Here is a 15,737-nt window from a genome sequence, read left to right as displayed (position 1 = left end):
AAATATTTGTGCTGCGCTAGGTACACACTCCCCCTTGGAAACAAACAAAATAAAACACAGGCTCAGTTTGGTAATTACTAAAAAATTTGCAGAGATGTGAAATTTCATTTATCGGTCTGAAACAGTAGGCCTACTCAAGTTATAGGCTTTTGAAAAATTGAAAGTAGAATAAGTTCCACTTCCGGTTATCGGAAATCACTGAAAAATTGAAACAGAACTACAAATTTGATATAATACACATATATGAAATTTAATCAACCTAGCTGTAACGGTACTCAATGTAACAACTTGAACTTCATTGTTGTTATTGTGGGTTCTTCAATATACTCATACGAGCAACAGTAGTTGTGAAACTATAACTTTATTTACACTTTGTACAGAGCATTAATAGATCCATAGTAAATCCATAGTCACAACTGGTATAAGTACAATCACAGATATGAAACAAAGTGTCGTAGTAACATCCTACATTCACAGCCACAGTCTTCAAGTTCAAGTCCTAGCACACAACACCCGTTCACCTTTTTCTCTCCCTTTTATTCGGTCCATTCTCTCCCCTTACGTACATGAGCGATCTCACCCAAAAGCATGGATTAACACATGAGGATCGCTCAGACAGTCCTTCCGCTAGCCAGGTATTCTTCATTCATGCAACTTCATGTAAAACACAATATAATATAAACATACATAATTATACAGTCTGTGACACGTCCCCCCTTCAAATAAAATTTTGTGTAACAAAATTTATAAATACAATATTGGTAGGGCAGGACCATGTGCCAGACAACAAAAATTTTTTATACATCTCAAAAAACATGGAAAAATACATTCTTTGTAGACTAATGCACAAGCATTATGTGTAATATATTCAAATATGAGAAAGAAAAACATTTCAATTACCCAGTAATTGTAGTATAAACAAGATCAATGAGTTTAGTAAATTATCAAACTATAATATATAGTTGAAATTATCAAAGACTTGATTCAACTCATAATTTAAATAACTATATCCTATGTGGTAAAAAAAAACTTCCTTATCATCAAGGCATGTTATTACGACGCATGAGTAATATACTTTGTTGTCTCCCCTAGTTGACCCATTTCAGACAAATCTAGGTCACAACACAATCACATTCTTGCCTTACACAGGTATTGACTAATACACAATACATCATTTAGACTTCCGTCTTATTGTTGTGCGGAATAAATAGTCTCTAACTTTTATTTATTTACTTTATTCACTGTTAATTAATAGTATAGAATAGGTTTAACATAATACAGTTTACAATCTTTTGAAATAGTACACAATTTATATTACTGATACAAATTGTTTGATATCCATATTCTACAGTTACAGACTGTATAATATTAATAACTGTAAATTGATAATTTAATCTGAGCATCCTTGTTTAACTCTATAACATGAGTAATCGTTCTTGTGCAGTTGACGATGACCTGTATGCCATCTCTCCCTCAAATTGTATGTGTATCTTTTAGCTTTGTTACCATAATTATTTCCTAGATTTCGTGTAACTTGTGTTACTTCATTTGTTTTAATATTCTCTTCTGGTTTCTGAACAACGTCAGTTGTTTTCTTACTTTGTGTACCTTCGTTTGGTTCATCAACCAACTCAATATAAATATTATGACATTGCTTTGGCCTCTCATAATATGTGTTGCGTCGGTAACTTCCATTAGTATACCTATTCACACTTTTGTTATTCTGATTTGAACTTGATACATTATTTCTTAAATGACTGTATTTCCCACATGACTTTCTTTGTACATAATAATTGTTTCTTCTCTGATTTGCCAACCTATGCCAACATTGATTTTGGTAATGACCTGTTTTTCCGCAGTAAGAACATCTAGATTTTGGCTTCTTATAAACATGGTGACTGTATTCATAGTTTGCTAAATTTCTTTTTCTTTCATTCTGTGCATTAATGACATTAATGACATTCTTATTAACATGTTGACTGTATTCATAGTTTGCTAAATTTCTTTTACTTTCATTCTGTGCACCAATGACATTGTAGTTTCTAGTTACTGTTTCATCTTTCTTAACTTCCTTGTGCTTCTTTATTGATTCTAGTTCACACATAAATTTATGTGTTAATTTCTCCATTTCTTTGTTAAATTTATTCTTGAGTTCTAGTATATCTTCTTTATAGTTTGACTCCAATTTTCGAAGTAAATCTTCAATAGGTACGTTCTCTTCATTGTGGCTTATTAAGTTCACTGATTCATTAATCATCATTAGTTCATCATGATTCCTGCCATTCACTGATGGACTTATTAAATCATTTTTACAACCATTCTCTGATGGACTTGTTTCTTGTTGACTGCCATTCTCTGATGGACTTACAATACAACTTTCAGTAATTTTCTCGTGTACCTGCATTTGAGTTAATAAAGAGTCAATCTTAAGACATTCTAATGTATCTGTTACCTTGAAGTCATTAGTAAGTTCACCCTCTGTTTTATCCTTGGGTTTCAATTCTTCCTGGACTATGTTACTCTGTTCTTCATTCCAAAGGTTGCCTATATTTACTTCTTCAAGTTCTGCCTGTTGACTTCCTAATTTTGGTTCATGTGTGTATGTAAAATCTTCCAATCTATCACGCATTGTTTCTATCTCATCATCTAATTCTCTCATAACTTTTTCATGAGCTAGTCGGGGTTGTTCTGTTTCTTTGTCCCATGCTTCTTTTGCTTCTTCTCTGTCTTGTTCAAGTCGATTGGTTGCCCAGGCTATCTTCTTCTTCATCTTCTTAATGCCTAGATCTCTCGCCATTTCCATATATTCTTTTAGTCTTGACATCTTGACCATGGGAATGTCGAGCTCCCCCATTAGCTCTTTAAAATATGTACGACTTGACATTTTGATGTTATATTTATGACATAAAATATAAATTCATTAGTTAACAATAGATAAATTTAATTAATTTACAATACCCTTTCTTGGTTTCTGGCTTGTTTTAGTTGGTATCAGACATCTGTTAATCCAAGAAAAGTTCATAGTACATATATACGTCCAAAATAGTAACGTTCACTTTGGTAAGAGGTTCCAAATAGTTGAAAAATTTCAAAATAGTACCAGTAGCCTTTTTTCAGAGTAGAAATTTGTCCAGTTTTAGATAAGACAGCTTCAGGAACAGTTTAGGAACAGTTACAAAAATAACTTGATCTGCTAAATCCAAACAGCAGAAAAACTTGAGCAGCTAATCCATATAGAAAAAACTTGAACAGCTAAATCCAAACAGTAGAAAAGAAACACTAAGACTTGATCGGCTAAATCCAAACAGAAAAAAAAAACACACAGACGATATTTATTCGACATTGGTGAGACAATATCGAAATAAGGTGATAAAAATTATCACGTTGATGACTTGACTTGAACAAAACGTCTGGCTTGACTACAGCAACCCTTCTGACTTGAGTGTAGATAGATGACTTTCAAGAACTTGACGTACTTGGTAAACAGTGGAAGACCACAGACTGCAATATCTCCATTTCTGACATGTGTAGCACCAATTCTTCAACCACTTGTGACATCATAAGTAACAGTAGACCATATGTAACAGTAATACAACGTAGCAACATCACTGTATTGCCTCCACTTCTGACACCATATGTAATAGTTTGAACTTCATTGTTGTTATTGTGGGTTCTTCAATATACTCATACGAGCAACAGTAGTTGTGAAACTATAACTTTATTTACACTTTGTACAGAGCATTAATAGATCCATAGTAAATCCATAGTCACAACTGGTATAAGTACAATCACAGATATGAAACAAAGTGTCGTAGTAACATCCTACATTCACAGCCACAGTCTTCAAGTTCAAGTCCTAGCACACAACACCCGTTCACCTTTTTCTCTCCCTTTTATTCGGTCCATTCTCTCCCCTTACGTACATGAGCGATCTCACCCAAAAGCATGGATTAACACATGAGGATCGCTCAGACAGTCCTTCCGCTAGCCAGGTATTCTTCATTCATGCAACTTCATGTAAAACACAATATAATATAAACATACATAATTATACAGTCTGTGACACTCAAGTTATTGTGTTTACCCATACATACACACACATACACACACACATACGGACAGAATAGCAAAGTCCAGTTTTTCCGACTGGATTACGCATAAAACGCCAAAATTTTGATATATCTGGATTTACAATTTTTGCCCGATTAAAATACGTCCTCTGTACTCCAGATGTGATGAAGGACTGAGGTGTAAAACGGTCAAAGTTTCATGTGTTTTTGTGCACGATTAAAAAACAAGTTAATAAAAAGTCTAGTGACAATTTAAGCGCAATTTCCTTATGTTATCCATAACAATTTTGAATCGAGATAAATCATAGCTCCTCCTCCTTCGCCTGCGTCTCGCGCAGTTCGCTGCTAAGCCAGCCAGGTCGCATGATTTACCCTCCTTTCCTTCGCTTTCCACTGCCTTCTTTGCTATATAGTACTGTGATGTATTATGTATAATGTAATTTTAAATAATGCGGACATGTAGGGGGTGTTTAGTTGTCGCGCTTTTAAAAATTTTTTTGTGACCGAACGAAAGGATATTTTTGAAAACTTTCTTCGCAATATTGTTCTAAATTATGACAGGAATCGATTGGTAAATGTTTCAAGTCGCTAAGTGGCCTGGTTGCCGAGATATGGGCCAAAAACTGCATTTTTTCGAGGTTTTTGTTTGGCTTTTCCGGGAAATCCAGGAAGGAAACCCGGGAATAGTTTTGGCCCACAATCATTCTCGGAACTTGCCTAACATATTTGCTTTTGGAACTAGTCCTCAATATTGCTTCGTTGAGGAGGAGATACGACTTAAAGCTGCGGACACACATCCATCCATCCTAATATATAAAAGGCTGTGTGCGCTCTTCTCTCTCTCTCTCTCTCTCTCTGTCTGTCCGCAAAATATTTTCGCCGGACATCACGTCAGAAACGGCAGCGATATATGGAGAACTTTATACGGACTTTTGTTGAAAATAATATGTTAGATGTTTTAAATGTATAACCACAATTTTATTTAAAGAAGAAAAATAAAAAATAAAGGCGTATTCGAATGTAGAGAAACAGTATTATTTATGCAACCGGAAAAGCATTAATAGATGTGAAAAAGAACGCATGAAACTGTGACGTCACTATTGCTTACTAATGACGTCATCTGCCGTGTTAAGAATAAAAAAGAAATGAACTATTTCATTCAAATTTGATTTAGATCTACGTACACTATGAAATGTATACAATACAATTTTTCCGGCCTAAACTCATAACATTTATTTATACAAAATCTTTGTTTGGAACTGGCTAATTTGGGATAAAAAAAATTAATTTGAAAGAATAGGCATATTCGCGTAAGTTAAGATTTTAAAATACGTCTTTCATTCTCTGTATTTTATAAGGTGCCTAAATAGCGGAAATCTTAGTGTACTATAAACTACGCAGGTGGTGCGGGTTCGAGACCCACCGAGTCAACTTGGTTAATGTATTTTTTTTTTTTATTTTGCTCGGACTAAACTTAAAAAAAAATTCAATTAGGATTCTAGATCTAGATCTAGATTGTCGGGTGTCCGATAAGGCACTTCCCGGCGCCGCAAGCGCTTCAAATTTGGCAGGATCTTGCCTTGGGGCGACAGAGCACGGGGGCCGGTTGGCCGAAAAGTCTACGATGAGGGGGTCAAAACTGACCTCGACTGACCGGTACCTTATATGAGCTATAAATCGAAAAAAAATGTCCACGGAGGAACCTCTTCAAAACTCTTGAGGTCGTAGACCGACCCTCGGGCGAATTAGTTAAGCATTCAAATTCTCAATGTTTTCGAAAGCCTAAGCAAAGCTGGGCAGCATGCCTAGTGAGTTAATAAACGCAATTCTCCAGAATGGAAATAGCGCTAAAAAGCAGTTGAATGGAAATTTCCGATGCTTTTCGAAAGCGCTTTTGCACCGCACTAAACGAACTCTAATCCCGCTTACGCAAAAACACATTGAAAACAACCCAACTGTTTGAAAATTTTCGAATCATTTTACCGTTGCTTCCCGTTCAATTCGTAGTTTATTACTTATCAATTTCCAGGTTAGCAAGTCCACTTTGGTTTGGTAAAATCTTAGTTAATCAGATTATTAGGTAGCTAGACTACCTAAAATTCCAATTTTTTTTTTTTTTATTTAGATCTAGATCTATCTATATTTTAGATCTAGACTTTAAGCTACACTATCTAGAATCTAGTAGAATATGTAGATCTAAAATATAAGCTGATCTAAACTAATGCCTATGACTATTATAGCCCAAACTTTAAACGGTAGTACTGTCTAGGAATGCTTTTGCCAATGTCGCTCTTAGGATCAGTATAAGGTAAAGAGGTAATCTATCGTTTTGGGTACGTAAAATCGCCCGCGGCTATTTATGTACGAAAACGTTACCTCGTTGTCAAGGCTTTAATAGAAGTATATTCAGGGGCGGAACTACAGTGCCGCCAGACCCCGCAATGCGGGGGGGGGGGGCCCACGCCGTTTAGGGGGCCCACAGCCGCCCATAATACTTTTTTTTATAGTTAAAATTAATTTTCTTGCATTTTTGACCTGATGGTTGTTTTGAAAAAAGAATACCGTAGCTGTGGTTGGAGTATCTTTATTCTATAGACACCATCCCACGCTCTTGTATATTCTTTTTCCTACAATCAAACACGCTGTTGTCGGCAAAACTCTTTTAAAAAAAAAACATCAATTGCGCGTGAGCCGCTAGATATTAAGAAGGCTTTTTGAGACCATCCCAAATTTGGTACTGATGGATAAAAGCACATCGGTGCTTTGTTGTCCCGCTCTTAGCCTTACAAGAAGCGAATAGATAGCGCCTCAACAACTATGCTGACTCGTATCGGTGATAGTGTGGACAAACTAGCGCCCCAACAACTAAGAACCAAGAAATAAAGTGCCGACATCGTTTACGTTTAATGACCACTGTTCTAGAAAACAAGGCAAACGTCTCAAATAAATACACGAATGATAGCGTGATATATATGGTATATATATATATATATATATATATATATATATATATATATATATATATATATATATATATATATATGTATATATATGTATATATATATATATATATGTATATATATATGTATATGTATATATATATGTATATGTATATATATATGTATATATATATATATGTATATATATATATATATATATATATATATATATATATATATATATATATATATATATATATATATATATATATATATATATATATATATATATTAGTCTCGTCACTGGCACCTTGATAGTGGTTTTGTAAATAACAAACAGATAACAGATCTGATACAGTAGTGATGTTATATAGTAGCTAAGACATGCCGTTGCGTAAAAAAAGAATTTTTAAAAATAAACACATTAGCTGTAGTGTGAAAGATAGGCAAACGTTCAAACCACTTCCATAAATTATTTCCCTTTGTTAAATAGGGGTGCTCAAAAGCTCCTTTTAATAGATTTGTAATAATCAAATTAAACAGCAATTACTTATCTTAATTATTTTTTTTTAAAAGTACTAAAGAATGATATATTATAAAAAAGAAACGTAGTTAAAGTTAATAATGTAAATTAATAAAAAACCACAAAAATAAACATAACACGAGACACCATTACTTATACAAAGCTTCTTGATTCATATACTTTTGACCGACTTTATGATTAGAAATTTTAAACATAAATGAAAACAGATATTTTCAAAACAGACCAATGCACTCATACACATGACATGTTGTTGTGATTATATTTAATTGAATTTTTTTTTTCAAAACCCGATCAGGCCAGAAAGGAGTATTCTATGTTCGTATTGTATATATATATATATATATATATATATATATATATATATATATATATATATATATATATATATATATATATATATACATATATGGGGGGCCCAAAAAAATTTTTTGCGGGGTGGCCCATTTTTTCTAGTTCCGCCACTGAGTATATTGTCATACTTTTGTGTCAAATATTATAGATAAATGAATAATAAACCTAAATCAATGGCTAAATATATCGATATAGGCCAGAAATTAACTTTAAACAGCAGTGTCTGAGAGCAAGATTTGCTATATAAACAGCAGCTATTTGTAAAGTAGAGTGGCTTCCCCCTGAATCTGGCGCTAAAAGCTTATAAAAATAAAGTACTTTGACAAGATGGCTGCTATAGTAAATGAGCATGGTTGCATCTGTTGGAAACATCGCTAGTCTTCATTTATTACGGAAAAGTTTTAATTCAATTGTTTAAAAACAGGTACATAAATGAATCAAGGAAACATTTTTGAATTTTTAAAAACATAAATCCTCCTCAAAATGTGAAATAATTATTAAAATTTAAGGAGTCACCTGTTTTTCACATTACAAATCGCGGGCGATTTTACGTACCCAAAACGATAGATTACCGGTAAAGAACATGGTCAGGATTAAGATAAGGATCAGGTAGGGTTAACGGAAGGCTTAAAGCCCTATAGGGCGTAGGACTTAAGTGACGATATGAACTTTCCAAAATAGATTCACCAAGCCTCCGACGTCAGGTCATGTATGACTTTATGTCTCTCAGTCAAGCTACGCTCATTTTCCCAGTCTAACTTTAGCTCCAACTATTTTCCTAGTCTAGCTCCAGTAATTTTCCCAGTCTAGCTTCAGCCATTTTCCCAGTCTAGCTTCAGCCATTTTCCCAGTCTAGCTTCAGCCATTTTCCCAGTCTAACTTCAGCCATTTTCCCAGTCTAGCTTCAGCCATTTTCCCAGTCTAGCTTCAGCCATTTTCCCAGTCTAGCTTCAGCCATTTTCCCAGTCTAGCTCCAGCCATTTTCCCAGTCTAGCTCCAGCCATTTTCCCAGTCTAGCTTCAGCCATTTTCCCAGTCTAGCTCCAGCCATTTTCCCAGTCTAGCTTCAGCCATTTTCCCAGTCTAGCTTCAGCCATTTTCCCAGTCTAGCTTCAGCCATTTTCCCAGTCTAGCTTCAGCCATTTTCCCAGTCTAGCTTCAGCCATTTTCCCAGTCTAACTTCAGCCATTTTCCCAGTCTAGCTTCAGCCATTTTCCCAGTCTAGCTTCAGCCATTTTCCCAGTCTAGCTTCAGCCATTTTCCCAGTCTAACTTCAGCCATTTTCCCAGTCTATCTTCAGCCATTTTCCCAGTCTAGCTTCAGCCATTTTCCCAGTCTAGCTTCAGCCATTTTCCCAGTCTAGCTCCAGCCATTTTCCCAGTCTAGCTCCAGCCATTTTCCCAGTCTAGCTCCAGCCATGCCGTTCGAGGTCCTTGACCTGAACAAGATCTGTATCGATTACTTCAAGCCCTTGGTGCCACCAGAGAAGAAGAAATATATCGACTTCGACTCAGTGGAGGTCAACCTGGATTACATGACGGTGATGTATGGTAGGTCATAGGTCAACTGGTGGGTCAGTTGGTGGGTCAGTTTGTGGGTCAGTTGGTGGGTCAGTTGGTAGGTTAGTTATTGGGTTAGTTGGTGGGTCAGTTAGTGGGTAATTTGGTGGGTCAGTTGGTGGGTCAGTTGGTAGGTTAGTTATTGGGTTAGTTGGTGGGTCAGTTAGTGGGTCATTTGGTGGGTCAGTTGGTGGGTCAGTTGGTGGGTCAGTTGGTGGGTCACTTGGTGGGTCAGTTGGTGGGTCAGTTGGTGGGTCAGTTGGTGGGTCACTTGGTGGGTCAGTTGGTGGGTCAGTTGGTGGGTTAGTTGGTAGGTTAGTTATTGGGTTAGTTAGTGGGTCATTTGGTGGGTCAGTTGGTGGGTCAGTTGGTGGGTTAGTTGGTAGGTTAGTTATTGGGTTAGTTAGTGGGTCATTTGGTGGGTCAGTTGGTGGGTCAGTAGGTGGGTTAGCTGGTGGGTCACTTGGTGGGTCAGTTGGAGGGTCAGTTGGTGGGTCAGTTAGTGGGTCAGTTGGTGGGTCAGTTGGTAGGTTAGTTATTGGGTTAGTTAGTGGGTCAGTTGGTGGGTCAGTTGGTGGGTCAGTTGGTGGGTCAGTTGGTGGGTCAGTTGGTGGGTCAGTTGGTGGGTCAGTTGGTGGGTCAGTTGGTTTGTCACCTGGTAAGTCCTCTAGTGGGTAATTCGTGTGCTACCAAGAGGGTCTATTTGCTCTTAGATCGTCTAGAGTCTAGATCATCAGATGTTAAACCCTAGTGGTTTAGCTCTATCCTATACGGTTTAACTAGTGGTTTAGCTCTATCCTACACGGTTTAACTCTAGTGGTTTAGCTCTTTCCTACACGGTTTAACTAGTGGTTTAGCCCTATCCTACACAGTTTAACTCTAGTGGTTTAGCTCTTTCCTACACGGTTTAACTTAAGCTCTATCCTACACGGTTTAACTCTTGTGGTTTAGCTCTATCCTACATGGTTTAACTAGTGGTTTAGCTCTATCATACACTACACGGTTTAACTCTAGTGGTTTAGCTCTATCCTACACGGTTCAACTCTTGTGGTTTAGCTCTATCCTACATGGTTTAACTAGTGGTTTAGCTCTATCATACACTACACGGTTTAACTCTAGTGGTTTAGCTCTATCCTACATGGTTTAACTAGTGGTTTAGCTATATCCTACACGGTTTAACTCTAGTGGTTTAGCTCTATCCACACGGTTTAACTCTAGTGGTTTAGCTCTATCCTACACGATTTACCTCTAGTGGTTTAGCTCTATCCTACACGGTTCAACTCTAGTGGTTTAGCTCTATCCTACACGATTTAACTCTAGTGGTTTAGCTCTATCCTACACGGTTCAACTCTAGTGGTTTAGCTCTATCCTACACTACACGGTTTAACTCTAGTGGTTTAGCTCTATCCTACACGGTTCAACTCTAGCGGTTTAGCTCTATCCTACACGGTTCAACTCTAGTGGTTTAGCTCTATCCTACACGGTTCAACTCTAGTGGTTTAGCTCTATCCTACACGATTTAACTCTAGTGGTTTAGCTCTATCCTACACGGTTCAACTCTAGTGGTTTAGCTCTATCCTACACGATTTAACTCTAGTGGTTTAGCTCTATCCTACACGGTTCAACTCTAGTGGTTTAGCTCTATCCTACACTACACGGTTTAACTCTAGTGGTTTAGCTCTATCCTACACGGTTTAACTATAGTGGTTTAGCTCTATCCAACACGGTTCAACTCTAGTGGTTTAGCTCTATCATACACGGTTTAACTCTAGTGGTTTAGCTCTATATTACACGGTTCAACTCTAGCGGTTTAGCTCTATATTACACGGTTCAACTCTAGTGGTTTAGCTCTATCCTACACGGTTTAACTCTAGTGGTTTAGCTCTATCCTACACGGTTCAACTCTAGTGGTTTAGCTCTATCCTACACTACACGGTTTAATTCTAGTGGTTTAGCTCTATCCAACACGGTTTAACTATAGTGGTTTAGGTCTATCCAACACGGTTCAACTCTAGTGGTTTAGCTCTACCATACACGGTTTAACTCTAGTGGTTTAGCTCTATATTACACGGTTCAACTGTAGCGGTTTAGCTCTATATTACACGGTTCAACTCTAGTGGTTTAGCTCTATCCTACACGGTTTAACTCTAGTGGTTTAGCTCTATCATACACGGTTTAACTCTAGTGGTTTAGCTCTATCCTACACGGTTCAACTCTTGTGGTTTAGCTCTATCCTACATGGTTTAACTAGTGGTTTAGCTCTATCATACACTACACGGTTTAACTCTAGTGGTTTAGCTCTATCCTACATGGTTTAACTAGCGGTTTAGCTCTATATTACACGGTTCAACTCTAGTGGTTTAGCTCTATCCTACACGGTTTAACTCTAGTGGTTTAGCTCTTTCCTACACGGTTTAACTCTAGTGGTTTAGCTCTATCCTACACTGTTCAACTCTAGTGGTTTAGCTCTATCCTACAAGGTTTAACTCTACTGCAGATGAGACCAAGTACTTCAAGAAAGACGCCCCTCCCACACCCACGGCCCACATCCTGTACCGGGCCAACTTTGTCAACAAAACCCCCCGCCCCCAGACCTACGTGCTGATGACGGAGCGCGAGACCAGCTCCTCGTGCGAGCTGGACATCCTCAAGACGTTTTCCTTCGGAGGGGAGGTGGGGGTGGGGGTCGAGCCACCAGGGGCTGGCTCCGGGCTCAAGGTCACTTTCAAGGCCGAGAAGTCCAAGCAAAAAGGTGGGTAGGGTGGGTCAGGAAGGTGGGTCAGTAAGGTCATCAGGCTGCCATCTTTGCTTCTGTTTTTTTTTTTAATTTCTACAAGCAATGAATGCTTATATTTCCATGTACCACAATCCCCACAATCAATGCTTATATTCCCAGGTACCACAATCCCACATAATCATTGCTTGTATTCCCAGGTACCACAATCCCCCACAATCATTGCTTGTATTCCCAGGTACCACAATCTCACACAATCAATGCTTGTATTCCCAGGTATCACAATCCCACATAATCAATGCTTGTATTCCCAGGTACCACAATCCCCCACAATCAATGCTTGTATTCCCAGGTACCACAACCCCCACAATCAATGATTGTATTTCCAGGTACCACAATCCCCCACAATTGTTGCTTGTATTCCCAGGTACCACAATCTCACACAATCAATGCTTGTATTCCCAGGTACCACAATCCCCCACAATCAATGCTTGTATTCCCAGGTACCACAATCTCACACAATCAATGCTTGTATTCCCAGGTACCACAATCACCAACGAGCAAGAGCTGACCTGGGCCATAGATACGAACGTGACAGTCCCGCCCGGCCACCAGACGAGAGCTGAGCTTATCGTCAAGGAGGAAGATTATGGCGGGGACTTTGAGGTCGTCTGCACCTTCGAGGGCACCGTAAGTACAGACGCATAGAATATTAGAGGGCGCCGTGAGTACAGACGCCCAGAAGATAAGAGGGCGCCGTGAGTACAGACGCATAGAATATTAGAGGGCGCCGTGAGTACAGACGCCCAGAAGATAAGAGGGCGCCGTGAGTACAGACGCCCAGAAGAGGGCGCCGTCTGACTTCGGTTGTTTGTGTAGTAACCTTTTAAAGATTCGAAGAAAATCCGTGTGACAGACGTGGCTCCCAAAAAGAAAGCTGAAGATTTTTGCCAGAATAGAACTCACTGTTTATTTTGACCACAGCATCTTGGGGTTGTTCTTAGATGCAAAATATATTCTGGCTGAAAAAAAAATTTGGGCTAAAAACCAATTTTGTCTGAGAAGTATATATATATACTAGCTGTATCCCGTGCTCCGCCACGGTAAATCTTTTTTAAAATATACCAACTTGGGAACAGAACAAAACAAAACATAACACAAACGAACGCAAAAAAAAAACAAAACGAAAAAAAAACAACACAACACTCATAACATAAACACAATTTAAAAGCAATCATAAAGGCATATTGCTCAGAGTCTAGCCCGTAGCGCTAAATCGCGCGTACGCGTCTGACACAGTGAATGACTATAAAACAGAGGCGTAGCGACCCTTTCCGGCGCCTGGGGACAAATTTTCGATTTGACCCCCCCCCCCCTTCAAACTTACGATATACACCGCACCCCCTCCCCTCAAAATTTCAATTTCCACCCCACCCCCTTAAACTTTCTGTTTGCCCCCCCCCAGACTTTCGATTTACACCACTTTTGATATGAGATTCCCCTCCCCCCCCGTTCAAACTTTTGATTTGCACCCCCTCCCGCCCTAAAACTTGCGATTTCCACCCCCCCCTCGCAAATTTTTTCACACCGACTTTGGCGCCCCCTAAGGTCGGCACCCGGGGACATATGCCCCCCCCCCCCTCGCTCCGTCTCTCCTATAAAACCCCTAGCTTGTCCTCAAACCGAAAGATAGAATAATAATTAGTAAACAGTATAAATAATAGGCAGTATTTAAAATATCCGTTTTTACCTACCTTATATCACTTTACCAATTCACGCATTTTTTCCCCCAGTACTTTAACTTTTAAAAAATTACAATAGAGTTTCATAACTAAAACAATTGCGCACCATCCACCCAATGAACGTGATGTCGAGCTTATAATATTGCGGAATAATTGATTAAAAATTATATGTAGTAAACAGTAAATTCAGTGAATGAAATAAATAAAAGATTGCCTTTTATCAATCCATGCTAATTATAATTTTTTAACAATCCGCATCCCCACAATTTGCATTCACATTTTGCTAATTATATTATTGAAACACTAATTCCTTCTAGTACGTCCGTAAATTTGCATTCACATTTTTTTTATTAGCGTGAGGGGGAGGGGAGGGTGCAAATCAAAAATTTGAGGGGGGGTGCAAATCGAAAGTTTGAGGGGGGGGGGGGGGTTACAAATCGAAAGTTTGAGGGGGGGGGGGGGTGCAAATCAAAAGTTTGAGGGGGGGGGTGCAAATAAAAAGTTTTGTCCCCGGGTGACTGGAAGGGTCGCTACGCCTCTGGAAGGAGTTTGTCGATTTAAAATAGGTGGTGCCCACCACACTACCGATATTTTAGAATGTGCTCTAGAGTAAAAAAAAGGTTGGGAACCCCTGCTCTAGTATATAAATATAAATTCTGGCTAGCAAGGGCTAATTTGGGCCAAAAAAAAAGATTTTAATTCTGTTTGAAAAAGAACTTAGGCTAAATTAAAATCATTACTGCCCTAAAACTTGATAAAACGACCAACCATACATTCTTCAGGCCAGCGTGACCTTCTTCCACATCCGGGACAAGGACGCCATACACGTTGAGGCCAAGGACGTGGTGTCAATCTTCACACCCAAACATGGCTTCTTGCTGGACGGGGATGGCAGACCGACCTTCGTCATCAAGGGGGTCTGCAAGTGTCGCGTGGGGGTCGAGCAGTTGATCGACTTGCAGCAGTCCGTCATTGAAGAGACTGAAGCAAAGAAGAAATAGGGCGTCACCAGTCAGGCAGCACAAGTGATACAACCAAAGCCGCTTTCTGCTGGCGTTGTCTCTGTTGTGTTCGAACATACCCTTGTCAGTTTATGGAGTTTGATGTTTGCCACTTTTTGTCATTTAAAAAAAAAGTAAACCAGAAAATGTAGAACAGTTTTCTTCAAATATTTGAAAACTCAAGTCAATGAATTGATTTTGTTTTGGAAAATCAGACAGCTTTCAATATTCTTTTTTTTTTGTTTAAAAATATTCCCCTTTGATGTGCATATTTTCTACGTATTCTTTTTGTTGTTGTTATAAATCATTTTAAATTGATTTCTTAATTAATTTTTACAATTTTTTTTTAAATATTGAAATATAAGGTTTCTGTGTTATGCTTATTTTTGTTGCTTTTATTAAATTATAAATCTGTTCAGTTAATTCCAACCACCCATTTTCTTTTTTTTTTCTTTTAGCGTCCCCTTTGTGTTGTGTTTTCTTTCAGTTTCAAGTTAGCCACCCCCCCCCCACACACACATCAACAATACTGAGCTAACACACGAGTAGTATATTAGGTCCCTTTTGGAGCGAATTCCTGGCGCAGGTGGTGCCGCGCGGGACAATGGTTATATAGCAAAATACTCGGGATGTGGTGGTGGTGAAGGGACAATGACATATAGTAAAATACTCCCAGACTGGCGCATCGGGATGTGGAGGGTGGTGGTGGTGAAGGGACAACGACATATAGTAAAATACTACGCCAACTGGGTTTGGCGCAGGTGGTGGGGAAGTAGGTCACCTTTTGGTGACCTTGTG

At 38.5% G+C, this 15,737-nt stretch overlaps 1 protein-coding gene across 2 annotated transcripts; it reads left to right on the top strand.

Moving 5' to 3' along the window:
* The first annotated feature begins 6,003 nt into the window (after positions 1-6,003).
* On the top strand, positions 6,004-15,148 carry LOC131927991 (uncharacterized). Of its 2 annotated transcripts, none has more exons than XM_059283876.1 (5): positions 6,004-6,099; positions 9,308-9,453; positions 11,960-12,214; positions 12,738-12,886; positions 14,721-15,148. In XM_059283876.1, the coding sequence occupies exons 2-5, from the start codon at positions 9,321-9,323 to the stop codon at positions 14,937-14,939; spliced, it is 756 nt and encodes a 251-aa protein (XP_059139859.1). In that variant the 5' UTR covers positions 6,004-6,099; positions 9,308-9,320; the 3' UTR covers positions 14,940-15,148. The 2 variants fall into 2 exon arrangements, with proteins under 2 accessions (XP_059139859.1, XP_059139858.1); XM_059283875.1 differs by having other exon boundaries at positions 9,285-9,453.
* The last annotated feature ends 589 nt before the right edge of the window (positions 15,149-15,737 follow it).

Source organism: Physella acuta, unplaced genomic scaffold, assembly GCF_028476545.2.
Source record: "Physella acuta isolate Inbredline_101_S28 unplaced genomic scaffold, ASM2847654v3 ptg001452l, whole genome shotgun sequence".
NCBI lineage: Eukaryota > Metazoa > Mollusca > Gastropoda > Physidae > Physella > Physella acuta.
Note: the sequence above shows the minus strand (reverse complement) of the source record. Positions and strands in the feature narration are given on the sequence as shown.

Bases quoted from the DNA above. Each gene is read 5' to 3' on its own strand.
- LOC131927991 (XM_059283876.1), top strand. From the start codon at position 9,321: ATGCCGTTCGAGGTCCTTGACCTGAACAAGATCTGTATCGATTACTTC. The intron at 12,215-12,737 runs GTGGGTAGGGTG...TTGTATTCCCAG, and splicing joins CGAGAAGTCCAAGCAAAAAG to GTACCACAATCACCAACGAG. The intron at 12,887-14,720 runs GTAAGTACAGAC...TACATTCTTCAG, and splicing joins TCTGCACCTTCGAGGGCACC to GCCAGCGTGACCTTCTTCCA.